Source organism: Pagrus pagrus (genome assembly GCF_965226575.1).
Source record: "Pagrus pagrus genome assembly, chromosome: 11".
NCBI classification, from domain to species: domain Eukaryota; kingdom Metazoa; phylum Chordata; class Actinopteri; order Spariformes; family Sparidae; genus Pagrus; species Pagrus pagrus.
Window position 1 is genome coordinate 16,347,401 of NC_140195.1, and position 16,853 is coordinate 16,364,253.

General features: G+C 40.0%; 1 protein-coding gene across 1 annotated transcript; it reads right to left on the reverse strand.

Moving 5' to 3' along the window:
- Window positions 1-2,672: 2,672 nt before the first annotated feature.
- On the reverse strand, window positions 2,673-15,946 carry acvrl1 (activin A receptor like type 1). The gene is made up of 10 exons (XM_084366643.1): window positions 15,414-15,946; window positions 9,126-9,197; window positions 7,634-7,870; window positions 7,053-7,267; window positions 6,856-6,955; window positions 6,622-6,768; window positions 6,249-6,524; window positions 5,660-5,857; window positions 4,692-4,822; window positions 2,673-3,769 (listed from the first exon to the last, which is right to left on the reverse strand). Exons 2-10 carry the CDS (start codon window positions 9,193-9,195, stop codon window positions 3,623-3,625), a joined length of 1,521 nt encoding a protein of 506 aa, XP_084222769.1. The 5' UTR covers window positions 9,196-9,197; window positions 15,414-15,946; the 3' UTR covers window positions 2,673-3,622.
- Window positions 15,947-16,853: the final 907 nt, after the last annotated feature.

Sequence of the window (16,853 nt, forward strand, 5' to 3'; positions counted from 1 at the left end):
TCAGTAAATTAAGGTTTGCATTCTTGATGTGGGGTCTTTCTTTAAGACGAGGCTTTTGGTGATTGATATAGTTAAAATATATTTGAAATCTACTCAAGGAACAAACTGTGTCTAACTGGTCACCTTCTGCATTATTATTAATATAAATGTTAAATAATAAAATATCTCTCTCATGACATTTTGAGCAATATCATACAGATAATGGTTTACATAAAGATGTGAAAATAAACTGATAATCTTTGTTTTCCATCAAAATATGTGCCCAGGCATTTAAGTTACTGTATAAAAAAGGTGCATTTATTTTTCAAGAAAAACAACAGGAAATCATGGCAACTTCTTTACATTATTTGCTTAATTTTTATGATTATACAATTATTTTTGTGTCCTAAAGTTTGGGAATATTCATTTTTTCATGTGCACAAAGGTCAGTCTCCAAACTCATGACTCAGATTTGAACTACGTTATACCTACATTCAAAGAAGACATTCAAAGGACACATTAGAAGTTAGACACAACATCGTCCTCCAATTCAAACGGAGCAAGAATCCTTTGCGACTGTGACTGGCTACTAAACCTTTTTCTCTTATTATGGATTTAGGTTAGAAGGCAGCAGGGGAAGAGCTTATAATGATACGACCTTTATGCACAGCAGGTGACTATGGGACTACACCAGTATTATGACAGACACATTTGTCTATGCATTCCATATTCAGTGACTGATTAATTATCAAACACATCTGTATTTGTAATTTGTACTGTAGCTTTGGTGCACTGCAGCCTAATGTCTAATCTAAAATTCTATCTGTGGTCCACTGATCAAAATCTGTCACGTTTGGTTTGAGTTCACAAAAAAAGCCTCTTTATTGTCCCAGGTTATGTCACATCACATATCAGCTACTGCCTCAGATTTTGAGGAAGTTATAGCCGCTTGCATAATAAAATAATCATGGACCTGAAGAACTCAAAGGTTGTTTTTGTTCAGATTCATTCAGACTTTCCTCTCAGCCCAGGGACCCGGCACACCCAGCTGCCACTGCCTGTGAATGTAGCTCAGGCAGAGGTGGGTCAGATTGGAACCGAGTACATTTGGGACTCCGGTCTGCGTCTGCTTTTATCACCTGTCCTCTTACTAGCACTCTGACTGATCTATCCTCAAGCCTAATTGTGTCTGCATAGTCTCCTCTGTGGCTTTGTATCTGTCCATTATCATCCCCTGTCCAATTTATCTCCACATTTCTTCAGCGCACGTTGTCTGCTGAACAAATCCCTCTGTCTCTACCGAGCCATTTCGAATGATCCCACTGTGAAAAGGAATACACAGAGGAGGGAAACAGAGGGAGAAGTGAGATGGGCTTCTGCACTCACAGACAGGGAGTTTGGCCCCTCTGATACTTGAACATCGCCCCCCCCTGCAGTGTTAAAAATAACCAGCTCTTCATCTGACTGACCAGACAGACTGGGGCTTCGAGGGAGTATTATCTCTCTGGAGTTTGTTCAACAACCAGGCAGACAGAAAGAAAACACACACACACACACACACACACACACACACACACACATACACCCATCAACAAGATAAAGGAAGCGCAAACAGGCCAGATACAAAAAGGAAACATCGGCATGCAGACATTACATGAAAAGGTCAGAAGTGATACATTCTCTGGATTTTTAATTCTTTAATCTATATCTCAAATGTGTTTCTTTTATGCTATGCTTTGACCACATTTTCTCACAAGATCATTGCTAAAGCAAAAAATATCTTTCTGGACGAGGTCAAAGATAAAATTAGATGAATCTGACACCTGATCACACACAGCAATATGTGTTTGCTAGGGTTAAAGGTGCACTGTGTAGTTTGGGGGAAAAAAATCAAACGTTTTATCATTTAACAATATTATGAAGATAATACCACAATCTCAGAAATATGTATTTGCTGTACAGTATTTCCATAGCTGAATAAACAAGATGTCCTCTGAGGAGAGTAAGATCCCAAGAATGCTGTTTAAAGCTAGAAAAGGGGAAAGGCAAATATAAACAAAGTAAAACAGTATGAAATTGTGTTGTCCTGTTGCGACAGTTTGTCTATTCCTGTTGTGAAAATCAATGAACAAAGATTTTTCTCTTAGGATTAAATTGTCTTCCCCAAAGCTACATAGTGCACCTTTAAAGTTAAAACCAAATAGCTGTGGTTTGATTTGTGACCCTTCTGAAGAGTAATCAAAAATGTTTTCAGTTTGTTTTGATTTTGAGAAATTATGGTGAGTTTTTTTTCTTTTTATCCACCATCAATAACTAAAGATGAATGCAGCAAAATACTGTCTTACATTCACCTATTTATATTTCCTTGTGTAGCATCTCACTAGGTTGGTGTGTGAGAGAATAAGTGAATACATTATCTTATATAATTTAATGAAACGTGACACGTGTACTGCTTTGACATTGGTGACTGTTTTTAGTTATACTTCATTGTTATGAGGAAATGTCAGTCTCTTATTTAATCGTTTTAAGATGGTGCAAGGCAAATAAAAACATGATTGCAAAACCGATTACACCGTAAATCTCCAGAGGTAAGCTGCACTTACTGTAAACAACAGGGATCACTGTTTGTCTATTATCTGATGACCTCTCCTGGTCATTGAGAGAATTGCAAACATCAGTGGCACAAACGTTCAAACAGTTAAAAAATACAATCCTTTATTCAACATATACAATATTACATGTCTGTTTGTGAATTATTTTGCCGACCATAGTAATGGTGATGTTACATTTTAAAGCCTACAGAAAGGTAAAAAAAAAAACATTTGAAAAAGGTGTGTCGTAAAAAAAAAAAGTACATATATTGTGTCTTGTTGTCGAATAATAGAAAATAATACCCCTTTAAAAACATATTTACAATAAACCAATGGTGATACAAAACAACAGCTTCTGTGCTGTTGGACTATGTACAACTATGTGTCTGTGTGCAGATAATAAATGCTCATTCTATATAAGTTAAATATGCTTACATAACAGCTAATGTGCTTTGGTATGAGCATGTCATTACTTACATATTTCCTGTTTTCAAAGAACACCAATGCCTTTTTGTTCTCACCAACTTTCTGTGGCTTTGGTCATGATGGGAAAACCCGTAAGTGCAATTAAGAAAGAACAGAATGAAATACTTGATAAGAGGATGAGTAACTGTGCTATGCTAGATTTTCCTTTCTGCATGACGATGGGGGATTTATACAATAATGATTAAAACCCTGCGTGTGTAGAACAGCCTGTGAATTTTCCATTAATTATTCTGTTGTAAAAATGTCTGAAAACATTTATGAGCTGAACATAACAGAAAAAAGAAATACCCTGATAAAATAGTTTCCTTTATGGGGCCTCGTGGTATGAGGCAGAAGAAATAAGGCAGATGAAAATCAGGCTCCACAAAAAGAAAATAGCCTTGGGTGCGAGCCAGTCTAGACAATACTGCTGAAAGTCATATGGTTTTAACATAATGCAGTGACTGTGTGAGTCATTAGCTCGATATATGCTAATAATATGCACCTTGTGCTGTTGGATTGTGGTGCAAAATGCCTTCAGGCATTTTCAATCTTTTTGTCCCCGTTTCGTCCTGGTGTCTCATCGTCTAGACGTCCCGCTTGAGTTTCTCAATGCTGAAGTCGCTGTCGTTGTCCAGTTTGGAGAGCGTCTTCCTCACCCGCAGGGCTGTGAGGCGGGCTTGTGGACTCTGGTACCAACACTCTTTCATGATCTTCACAATGGCCGTCAGGATCTATGACAAATGGAGACAAATGTAAAATACAACTTGGTCAACACTATTGTGTGTTCTGTAGAGTATGTGCCCAACATATCCTTTGTTTATGTATTTCATATCTGCCAACACCCTTTCTCCCGCTGAGCTCCCGATTGGTAATTTCTCCTGTTGATCTCCCCATTTCATAGTGATACAAATCAAGTGGGTGGGTCTCAGTTTCTGTGTGGGATATGTGTCATGGTACCTGGCAACCCAACACAATGGCAGAGCTAAGAATGCGCAAACGACCCTGCCTGACAGTTTGCTGCTGAAAATGGATGAAACCGGTCCTGAGAAGAAGAAATACGCTTCCAAATTTCACTCAACTTTGCGCAAGACCTTGCATCACATCAGACAGAATATTCAACTTGCTACACTTTTTCCACACTCATACTCAGAATCGGTCAACTCGTTAGAGTGGACAGAAACCTTCCCCATTATGAACATCTGCTTCCCGTCTCACATGCCTGTCTTGCCTCCACTCTACAGACTGCTTTTAGATGGTCTTTCTGGAAATCATGTTGACTTAACACTTTTTTAAATCTATTTTACTGTGAGATATGAATTTAAGACTCGTTAAAATCATTTTACTTTCACATCCTTATATTTATTCAATTAATCTGTGGTGTAGGGTTATTTGGGGGCAGGGGCATTGTGGGTACCCAGAAGATCTCCTTCTTTTTCACAGCCTAATGTTGGCAGGTGTGCAGTTTGCTTGAATAACTGTGTACATTTGAGAATATGTGACTGTAAAGCTCAGAAGTGGTTATGACCCGCAGTGAGTTTTTTGCAGTCCTGGAAAATATAATTGCACTTACGTGTGTGTGTGTGTGTGTGTGTGTGTGTGAGTGTGTGAGTGTGTGCGCACGTCATGGTGTTAAATTATCATCAGATGGCTTACAGGATGGGAATGGAGCCTGTTGTGCAGACTGGGCTTCTGCTGGTCGACACACACCACCTTCTTCATCTCCTCAAAGCTGGGATCTAAGGGTACCAGGTCAAAGAAGGGAGGACGGTACTCTTCCACAATCCCTACAACAGTACAAGAAAAAGAAAAAAAAGAAAAGAAGAGTCAGCTTGCTGTTTCATATCTAGCTGAGCAGGAGAACAACAACTAGTCTTGTCTTCAGACTGAAATGTTAAGTATTGTATGAAAAGTCACTGTCAACATCTTGAGTAGATAACAATTAAAACCCTAATTTCTCTCCTCATACATGTACAGAGTGAACTTTTTTTCCTCAAACCAGACTTGATACAGCACACTTGATTGAGATAGTCTGTAGTGGGAGTTTTGTAAAGTATGTTTGACTAAACAGAGAGGAGAAAGATATGAAAACCCAAGAGACTACACTGGCATGGAGATTTGCCAGGCCTGCTGAGTGTGTGTGTATGTATGTGTGTGTGTGTGTGTGTGTGTGTGTGTGTGTGTGTGTGTGTGTACGTGTGTGTGAGAACCGACGCAAAGTTATGAAAGTCTATCCATCTGGACTTAATGTGTTTGTGCATGGATGTGTGCTTCTTGCATCTACAAACTGTGTGCACGGACATCTGGACTATGTACAAGTGAGTGCTGACACCAGATAAGACTGTTTATAATTACTGCAGTGCTAATCATGAGAGAGGATAGTCGAGACAAACACAGACCATGAAAACACTGGAGTGCTGAGAGACATGGGACTAACTGCTTCTTATGTATACTCTACCAGAGCCAGGCAGACGTGACAAAGAAAGCACACTTTCAATATGAAGTGCCTCAGCCTGAACACATCAGGTACCATTTTCTTTCTGAAGTTTAAATAGGTACAAACTAGAATATCTCTGCAAATGACAGTAGAGGCACAGCATTTTAAGAGTCTGATGTCTTCTTACCATTGACAATGGTCCTTCGGCTGATTTCCCAGAAGACCAGGCCCAGTGCCCAGATGTCAGTTTGCTTGTAGGACTCAAAGACATCCGTACGAATAGTCTCATCCAGCACCTCAGGGGCCATGTAGCGCTTGGTCCCCACACGAGGGTTGTTGCCCACATCGAGGTAGTCATGGGACTGAGAATGTATGACAGCCAAACCTGAGGGAAAAAGACGACATAGACACAAATGATCCAAATCAGTGTGATGTTGTTGTTTTGACTCAAGACATTAATTGAAACCATCAACAGAAGTTGGAAACAGATACAACCCCAATTTCAAAAAAGTTGGGAAAAAGAGTAAAGAGTAAATAAAAATGTGTTGCTAGTATCAAATTCAAAATTGGCCAATATTTACGAAAATCAATGAAGTTGAAGGAGTAAAACATTAAATATATCATCTTTTTACTGTTTTGAACTGAGCATGTCAAAAAGGATTAGCAAATTATCACATTCAGTTTTTTTTTTGTTTTACACAGTCTCAACTCTTTTGTAATTGGGGGTTGAACAACTAGAAGTCGAGCAGATTAATAGTGATTTCCAAAACCCTCACCTAGGTCAGCAATGCAGCATTGTCCGTTACGCTTTACCAGGATGTTTCGGCTTTTCAGGTCTCTGTGGGCGATGGCTGGCTTCTCCTGGGAGCTGACAATCTCAGTGTGGAGGTGGACCAGGCCACAGGCCACAGACAGGCACATCCTCAGGCAGCTCTCGGGCTCCAAGCTGCTGTACTGCAGGAAGTCGTAGAGCGAGCCTAACTCATGAAAGTGGGTGACGAGCCACAGCTGGGTGCTGGAATTCTTGGATGTCATGTCAGAGGCGATGAAACCTAAAGCCAGAATAGATGATGTCAATATCTTTTGTCTGTTTGAACCTTTCTCTTCATCACATGAATATTTCTTCTGAACTTCAATCTGCTGCAATACCCAGTATGTTGTCGTGTCGCAGCTGTACAGTATTGTAGATCTCTGTCTCTCTGAACCAGGATTGCTCGTCCCTGGAGGAGAAGATCTTGACAGCCACACTTTCCCCCATCCAAGTTCCTCTCCACACCTCCCCATACCTGCCTTTACCTGAAAACAGAGGGACACAATTACACAACTGCAAAGTAATACACAAAACAGGGTGAAGAAGCAGCAGTGGTGAGGAAGGAGACTGACCGACACATTCCACAAGTGAGATTTGTCTGGCCATAGTCCTCTGGACCAGATAGGGCAGCCCTGTCCCACTCCCTGACGTACAAAACTCATCAAAGATTTCCTGTAGAAAGACACAGAAATATTCAGTATGTGAGGAAACTCAAAAACTTGAACATCTTTTAATAGGATCATGTCAAAAATCAAATCAAATCTCTTACGCCGTATGTTGGGTCATCTCCACTGGGGACCTTGAGCATGGTCACATCATGCTCTTCAGCATTTTTCAGTCTGCAGTGCGCACGCCTGAAGCGCAGGTACAACACCAGGCCACACAAACTGGCAGTCACGATGAACAGCAGTAAAGACACAATGATCCACAACTCGACTGATGTTGTTGGACGACTGATATCTGGGGGCGTTGTCTTGTCTCCATCTGGACAAACGTACACATTCACACACATTTTTTTAATTTGGGAAACTAGTCTACAACATTTCAATACACTGGGGAGGAGAGGTTTTATTTTGGAATTCCTTTTAAATAAAGAACAGGACATTCAGTGCATCATCAGTCCCAAAAAAAAGAAATTCACACATTATCAATTTGCTCTAACTGACCACAAGGGGGAACAGTTACTCTCCGGAGGGAAGCTTTGAATCCCATCAGTACAAAGTAATACAGGATGTGCACTCAGTAGTGGGTTGAGCCTGAGGACTAAATAACACTAAACCAGAAGGCTCCGTACCACAGTTTAATGGATGTGATGTTAAATACTGTACAGCAATGGCTTTGGATACTGACTAATGTTTGGAGGTGGTGTGGTGAACTCGTTGCAGTAATTCTCTCTGCAGCAGTGGACGAAGAAGCGTGGAAAGGAGGTGTAGCAATTCTCCCTGTAGTTATTTGCCAAGAAACAGCCCCTCTCCTCATAGCCTTGAACCCAGGTGTAGAAGCAGTAGTCTCCTGTGCAAGTTCCATTCACACATGTGCTTTTGGCATTCTCACATGTGCACTGGATCTTCCCATCGTCTATGGAGTCTGAAGCACAAGGAAATACACAGAAAGTGTTGACAGCACACACACACACACACACACACACACACACAGAGTCAATAAAACATTGAGAAACCTACCAAAAATGATTGATTTGGGAAATTTAAAGGCCAATCGTGCCACAAATCATTACTCAAAGATTAGTAGTAAAGTGATAAACAACACTAGACCTTGGCTTCCTCAAGGGGAATCCCTAGTGGTTATAGAAAGACATATGTTAAAAACATTTCCTGGCAGCCACAAAGCATCAAATAGATGCTAGAGGCTGTATGGTTAACCAGGAGAGGTGTTTTTGGTTTGAAATCATAATCCACAATTTCTCTGAATGAAAGTTAATGAGTTATAAGAGAGAGTTATATATATACACACACATAACTGTTTGAAACAAAACTCTGTAGAAAGAACATTTAACCCACAAATGAGTCCTTTGCACCATTGACATGCTCTTAAAACATTAAATATGCCAAGTTTTGATCAGTTTATCAGATTTTCTAATCTTAAACTTCAGTCCTGGGATCAGTCCTGTAGTCATGAATTATCTCATGCTTCTTGTTTAACAGTGTTTTATTTTACCATATTACAGTCTGTGTCTTAAATTGTCTGTCTGCATTTTCTTTAACATATTTATTGCTGAGTTAATATTGTCTCTTGTGTATTTGTTGTTGAGTTTTATGTATTTTAAAGGCCCATCTAGGGAGAGGACTTGAAAATTAGCTTAGGCTATAAATGCTGTGCTGTGTGGCATCAGTTTATGCTGCATGCTTGTCTCTATCAATAAAAGCAAGAACCTCGCAATCACAAATTTTAAAAGGGACTATTTGTTCAAAATGGTTAAAGCTGCATTGTTTTCTTGACCACTAGGAGGCAGAAAGACCGGAAGCAACACGGACATCCAAATAAAGACCTGTCTTGTTTGTCAGACATTCCTGAGCCTTTTAGCTGAGGTTTGGTCCACCAGATCTACCTGAGTTGACATTCCATTGTCCTCACCAGCCACTTTGACTCTACATTTCTTGCCAGGTAGGTGGTTTACGCTATGCCTGTCTGGGCTCGTTTGACACAGCTGCCTATTGTTTTGCACTGGAGGGATGGTGAGAACCGTTGGACTCATTGTACCATCTCGAACCGAAACAAAAGTGTTTAAGGCTGCTAGGGAGCCCTTCACTTTAGAGTCATGTGATTCAGAGTCAGTATCAAAAGGATCCTTTAATTGAATGGAACAAAGAGACCATTAACTCACCTGCATGGACAGCAGAGATCCACAGAAGCGTCCCAGCTAGCACCAGTGTGAGCAGAGCAGAGCTTCCCATCTCTGTGAAACAGGAACAAAACATTGACATTTTGTATAATTAAATGATGATAATACAATTAGCGTTGTCTCTTAATTAGGAGCTGTCGTAATGAGGAATCGGACCTCAGGGCATTATGGAAAAATAAGGCCATTTTCTTGACATTTTAACAGCTATGTGATTGAAAAGCACAGACTGTAACTTAATAGCAGTGTCCATGAGGAGTCGAGCAGTGGTTAAATCCTGAGCTCTTTGGCAGAGGAAGCTATGAGGTCAAAGACAACAGTCCAAGGGCCCAGCCTGTCTGCCTGTGCTGTAATTGCATTGGGTGGGAAAAGGGGGCTTAGGGGAAGGAGTCTGTAACAGCACTCCAGAGTGTTTGTGTATGTGTGCTGAGGTTGTGTGTGGCGCTATGCTACCCAGGCTCCAGGCCTGTCGACTCCACGACTGCCCCTTTCGCAGAGTAAATATTGATGGCTACGCTTCCTGCCATTGAGCGGCCCCACCCGGCTGGCCGGCGAGACTCTGCTCATTGTTTGGGGCTGCATTACTGAGGGTCACGCAAGAAGGAGGGCCATCACACACAACTCAACCTCTGTCACTGTAGAGGCAGACTCTGGTCTGTAACTTGACAACCAGGTGAGCTTAGTCATGTAACAGTAAAAAGATATTCAATGTAGTTTTTTTAGTACAGTTAATTTTTTGAAGCATAAAACATTGTAGAAATATCTACAATAACAGATACAATGTTGTTTAAGTTACAGAAACTGTGCCAAACATGAAGTAGGCCTAAACGAATGCATGTGTTTAGTTTTAAAACAAGCTTTGATAAAGAGACTCTTGAGGTTTCAATCACTTTTTGTACTCTCTATGTCACTTTGTTTGTCACCAAGGAATTATATAAACAAGAAAAATGGCAATTACTCACCATGCTTTTAACTTTCTGTCAGCAAAAGCAAACAAACACACAATAACACAAGCTCCCACATAAACCCTGAGGTCTTTTAAGGTCTTTCCTCACCATTGTTTAGCCGGTCTTGGAAAGTTGTTGTTTAAGAGTAAGGAGCAGTTTAGCTGGCTAAGTGGTGAGGCACCATTTGCTTTTATCAGACTCTCAGATTTAAAAGGGCCTGCTGGAAGCTTCTTTACTCATCACACAGAGAAAATGACATTTAAAATGTCTATTATATGCAACACCTGACATTGTGAAATTGGGCTTTGGACAAGTGTGTACCTACAACTGGTCTTTTCCCTGTGTCGCTGTTCACGGGACTATCAATAAGACATTTTACATTTTACAACTAGGTGAAATGTCTCAACAGAAATAAAGTCTATCATTAAATGTTGGTTTTACTTTGAGCATCTAAAAAGCAAACTTCATTCCAAAGAAAACGACTGTTGACTACCTGTAATACATTTCTCCTACCCTGAAGGCAGACTTTCATGTTGTGTTGTCAAAATCAACTTAGACACTTAAAAGCGTCTTAAGTAATACAACAACAACAAAAAAAACTGGACTGATGGCCATGCAGTTAAGAGAAGTGAAAATAAAAAAAATAAAAAAATACATATTTTTATCAATTTCACTGCCTATCTTTAAATATTTTTTTGCTTTAAGTTACTGGAACAAAATCTCATTTACAAATCTAACCAAACAAAGGCAAGTTCAAAGCAACAAATGTAATCACTGTTAAGCCATTGATATATATCTTATAGTTTTCAATGTATGCCATTTATATAGCACTATAGTGGTTTTGCACCACAGTGCTTCACAAAGACACATATCGGCATAAAGGCATATACTGTATGTAGTTCACAGATGTTGTGGAACATTGACATAGAAAGTTAAAAGTTAGGAATCAGATAAAAGTAAAAACATCTTAAACACAATTAGACGCCAGATTATAAAAATAAAACTAGAAGTGCACTAGAACACATACCTCCACCAAGGCCCAGCAGTCCCCTTTTTGTGGAAATCCGTTCTGTAGTTTGTGTAATCGAGCCGACAAACCAACCAACCAACCGACCGACCGACCAACCGACCAACCAACCAACCAACCAACCAACCAACCAACCAACCTACCTGAAGAGCCACTACAGAAAAAGCCTTGTCCTTAAATGGGACACAGCCATTGTGCTACAGTGGGAGGATCTGAGAGGTTTGGTGGTAGAGAAGTGGAAGGATTTTGAAGTTTATCCTGAAATGAACATGGAGGCAGTGGCCAGATGCAAGGATATGAGTGATGTGGTCTAGTTTCTTGGAAATAGTTAATATCTAGGCAGCTGTGCTTTGAATTTGTTGGAAACAGGAAATGGTGCCTTGAGAGATCCCTAGAGGTATGGTCATCCAGCTGGCACGAATCACTGTCTAGCGCAGAGTGTGATGGGAAAAGTCTAATTTGGAGATGGTTCTGAGTTGGAAGAAACTGGACCTGACAATGTAATTTACCTGCCTGGTGAAACTTAGATCACCATTTAATATAACACCCTTGTTCTTGGCATGTATTTTGATATAGATAGAAAGATTATGCTATATGCTTATGGAAAACAATTTACACTGGTGAGACACACCTACAATTGAGAAACTGAAAAATAAGGGAGACCTTGGAATTGGATTCAGCTGGGAAAGTTAGATAAGCTACCGCTTGCTGTACGTGAGTAGCACAGCTTGTTTTATAATAATGTCAAGTTGTCTTATCGAAATAGTAATCCTACCTCATGTCGCCCACCCTTGAACTGCACACATCTGGCAGTGGAGCTTGCTTATGTCAGCACGAAACTACGGATATCCTCCTTTAGTTATGATGCATCTAGCATTTTATATGTAAGTACAAACTACAGGAAGCATTACCATAGTGTGTCAAATGTCACTGAAGAGAAACCACAGGGGGCTTTTTGCACATCTGTATTTCCATTGATATGAAAGGTGTTTCCTATTCTTGTCAAAGTGTCAAATCAAGTGTGACATTTCGGCTAGATTAGGTTATAGTCATTGCACACAACAAATCTGATTCAAATGTCTGACAAGCTATCTTTAGGCCTCAGCTCAACGGATGAGAACTCACTCTCGACTCTAACACTCTGAAACCACAAGCCATATTTTACCAACAGAAAAGAGCACTTCATTTTTCATGTAGCCTACATGGCTGTGGTGGTTAGGGTTATCTATCTTTAGGCCCCAGCTCAACGGATGAGAACTCACTCTTGGCTCTAACTCTCTGAAACCACAAGCCATATTTTACCAACAGAAAAGAGCACTTCATTTGTCGTGCAGCCTACATGGCTGTGGTGGTTAATCTGTGGGTCCAGTGGATGAATAGCCTAAACAAAACTCCACCCACAGAATTAACTTGTGCAACACGACTGAGTCTTATTCTCCCAGCTATCATTTTTATCATCCACAGGATCCTGACACAGGAGAGAACAGTAATCACGTCCTCCATCGTGGGCATCCTGATTCCTGACTTTAGGCTCCAGAACACTTCCTCTCTCCTGTTTGTCTCCATTCTGTCCAACGCTACACCCGCGTGACCCAAGGGGAAAAGATCCATTGTCATCTCTTCCTCTCATCTACAGAACTCGGACTCGGGAGGCAGATCTCTCATTCCATCTGGATGACTGTGTGGTTAAAGCGGTGGATGGTGGGGGCATGGCATAGCACAGCAGCCTCCCACAGCCCCTCCACTGGGGCCTCATCATTCCGAAAAGCCCTATAACTCTTCCTCTGGAAAGTAACTTTGAGCAGTGTTACGGTAAAGGCTGCTATGATGTGGTTTGAATGGCAGATCATCACATTCAGATCTTTTTTTAATGACATAGCCACACATTTAAAACGCTTGTGTGTGTGTTTTAAGTGGTAAAAACCCTAAACCTGTAATCCTGTGATTGTGACCGTCTGCTAGTTACAGCGACAGACTGATTGTATCTTCATTTCACAGACAAAGCCAGGCTTGGCAGGCTTTATGGCTCAGTTGCTGTCTGCATGCTCTCACATGCATACCTACAATGAATGCATATCTGGGGAAGAAAAGGACAAATATACCTCCCATACTGTGTGTACTAATTGGTCTTGACTTCCAAAGAAGAAGAAGCAGAAACAACTCTTGATGTCATGTACCAACAATAGCATCCACCTGAGAAGAGCCCATGTGACTTCCATCATGACCTTAAACTAAAAGGGCAAATGTCTTCCCTATGTGTTTGTGCGTGTATGCAGGGACCAGAAATATATCTAAGATCGCATTCATAAGATACAGGAAATATGCTAATTCTGCACATTCGAGAGGTATGAACTTTTCACCCCAGCATGCTGTGAAAGCAGGTTCCTGCCACAAAGTACATACCAGTGGTGGAGGAAGTATTCAGATCTTTAACTTTACAAATTACAGTGCTGCAGTTATGTAAAAATGCATATATTATCATATCATGTCCAAATGTGCTTAAGGTATCAAAGGTACTTGCAGCAGAATGACCTTTCAGTTAGCATTGATATTATATCATTATCATGATATGAGACTATATATCGACTTAGATTTTGGATATTGTTGTATTGTGATATGGCATAAGTGTTGTCATTGCCTGGTTGCATCACAGTAAAGTGATGTCATTTTCTGAACTTACAAGACTGTTCGATTCGTTAGTATTTGTTTTTACCCACTTAGTCATTACATCCACATTGCTGATGATTAAAAAAATCTTATTGTGTTAATATTTTGTGAAAGTAGTGTCATACCAACAATATTTTTGCAATATCGACATTGAGTGATTTATGATCTGCTTTTGAGGAGCTTTCCAAATATCGAGATATATTTAATGTATTGTGATATAACCTAAAAATATTGCGATATCATTTTAAGGCCATATTGCCCAGCCCTACTGTCAGTGTTATATTACTCTGTGTTAAAGGCCTTACTATTTCACTACTTTAAATCATGTTGGGTTGTTTAATCTACAACAATTCATATTTATAAGATGATGATAGATATTATATGTTAAATCATAATCTTTAAAGTAACTTGTGATTATAGCCTGACTGGATACTATTACTGCATTTTTGAGGCTGATACCAAGAATTGAGGTTTTAAAGAATAGACTAAGATTATATCAGTTGATACTCTTTTTACATTAACACATAACATAAAAAATTGATTGGACTGAAAATGACCAGGGTATGCATTGAGTGAGTTAGTTTAGTTATTAAACTTCTCAGTGCTCCCTGGTGGACAAACATCTGTTTTAAATGGCAAGACTGCTTCTAAATTACCTTTAAACTTCTTTCTGCAAAAGGCTAATACCAGCCAGTTTATCAGCTTCATCCATTGATCAGTCCAACTATTTGTAACTATGGCTGTAGGATAAATGTAGTAGAGTAATGGCCTGTGAAATGTGAGCTAATACTAAGCTAATGACAGCTAATACAAGCTAATACTCAAGTTAAATAAGACTACTTCGACATTGTGTAGTACTTCAGTAAGCTTAATGTAGCAGCAGAGATCAATAAATGTAATTTATTATGGCATGTGGTAAAAGTACCACTACAAGAGTGTAGACATTAGAGCTCAATGATACTGGATTTTTGGGAAAATTCAGATATTTATATATTTTTTGGACACAGAATATGTACATAAACACACATTATTTGCAATGATGTCTTAAATGTTGTTATTGAACACTAAAACAAAGATACATATGTTATGGAGACTATAGATATTTTACAGTCCAACAATAACTTTATTATCCATGATGACATCAATGCGAGGCACCAGTAAACTTCACTGGGATTTTAATCATTATAAATGAACCCAAATATCTTTTTGCTGCATTATGTTCTGTAAAGAAGGGTTTTGTTTTAAAATTGTTAGATATTGGACAACATATGCTGATACTGATAAATATTTGTGACAGGCCAATATCAGCCCAGCGATATACTTAACTGAAATTCATCAATGTGCTCATCACTTTAATGTTGCAGCTGGTAGAAGTGGAGCTTTTAGTTTCTCTCCTTAATGCAAAGTATCTGAATAGTTAACAGTTGAGTTTGTCTGTCAATTTGTCTTCGGGCCACTTCTTGACACCTGTTGGTTCACATCTGGAAACACGTGGAGTGATGAAAGGCACCATAAAGGTGACTTCTGGTTCAGTGTTAGCTAGTATTATTAATAGCTCTGTATCTTGAGCTAGTTGGCTAGTCATCACAGAAGAGCGTACAAAAACACAGCAGAAGAAGAAAGTCGTGTTACCTGTTTTCTGCTGCTCGCCTTTTAACTTGACAGCCGCACGTCTCCCATATCACAGCTAGCTTGCGGTGTCCCTCCGTGGCCGAAGAAAGTCGAGTAGAAGTAGCGTTCAAACCACGAACGGCTCCATTTGAGAGTTGAAGTTGAAGTTGCTCTTCAATGGCAGATGTTTCATCCACAGACAGCTCACATCCTTTCCTGCTTCGGAAAGTGACGACCAACCGTCGTTCCTGCGGGGGAAAAGTCCGTCCGCAGTTTTTCCCCTCTCTGCTCCAAAAAGTTACAAACTCCTCACTCGTTCAAGTGAGTCTCTGTGAATATGAAAAAGAAGTGTATAATAATAACAACAGGGAATAGGAAAAAAAAGAGTCTGGCGACTGTGTCCCGACAGGACGACAAACAGCGGGGTGTAGCCTATCTCATCTCGGTCCAAATCTGCGCTGATAACCGACAACACCACGAATCACCGTCGTCGGTTTGGAGCCAGATCAGACTCCTTCCGCTTCACGAGTGAAGGCTGCCTTCAAGTCCTCTCACATTAAGTAAGTACACGTCTTTTGTTGCTGTCTGTGGTCCCGATCTGAGGGCGAGATTACATATTTTTTTTAAAATAGTATACAGTTTTGTCCCACCCCTTATTGTCCCGTACAGAGCCTGCTCTGCCTGGAATGTGTTCTCATAGCGGTTTTCCTGTTGCTCGCTAAACCTCTCATTTTCCTCTTTCCCCTGTGGACTGCTGTCTGCACTGCACTGACAGGAATGTGCTTCAAAGACCCCACTATGATACAATAACATATCTCTCAGTAAAAAAAAACAAGAACAACCCAGCATCTCACATTTTAATCTTATTTTTTATAAGTTCCAGAGGCCAATAAAGGCTTTATCATGCCCTGCAGACATTTTTAAAAACATGAAAATACAAGTTCATTCCTCGTTTATAATTCCCAGTAGCTCATTTATACTCCTCTTATATTATATATAAATGCAAATATTTTCTTTCTTTAGTTTTTAAAACGATATGGCGAACAGCTAGCAAAATTATCATTAATTTGGAGACATTTCTTGCCACCTGGTGAATCTAAGTCCAACACTCAGTCTCTTTTTGCTCTGTTTTTGGTCTCTACCAACTCAATTGAAATACGTTTGCGGTCGTTTACGATGAGTTTTTGAAGTGAAAACAGCTACCTGCTGTGGCTGGAAACGTTGTTAACAGTAAGACTGAACAAAAACAGACAAGATGTGGGCCAGACAGCTGAACAATGAGCTGCAACACGCTACAGAGTGCTGCAGAGACGACATGTTTTGTTTTGATTCAAAAAGCACAGAAAAGGCTCTTCTTCCTATACGGAAACTTAGGAAGGCTAAATTCCAGCGCAAGGTTCTGGTCAACCTTTACAGAGGAGCAACAGAAAGCATCCTGACTGGATACATCACAAGCTGCCA

Bases quoted from the DNA above. Each gene is read 5' to 3' on its own strand.
- acvrl1 (XM_084366643.1), bottom strand. From the start codon at position 9,195: ATGGGAAGCTCTGCTCTGCTCACACTGGTGCTAGCTGGGACGCTTCTG. The intron at 7,871-9,125 runs GTGAGTTAATGG...CTTGTGCTTCAG, and splicing joins GATCTCTGCTGTCCATGCAG to ACTCCATAGACGATGGGAAG. The intron at 7,268-7,633 runs GTCAGTATCCAA...ACGTTTGTCCAG, and splicing joins CACACCACCTCCAAACATTA to ATGGAGACAAGACAACGCCC.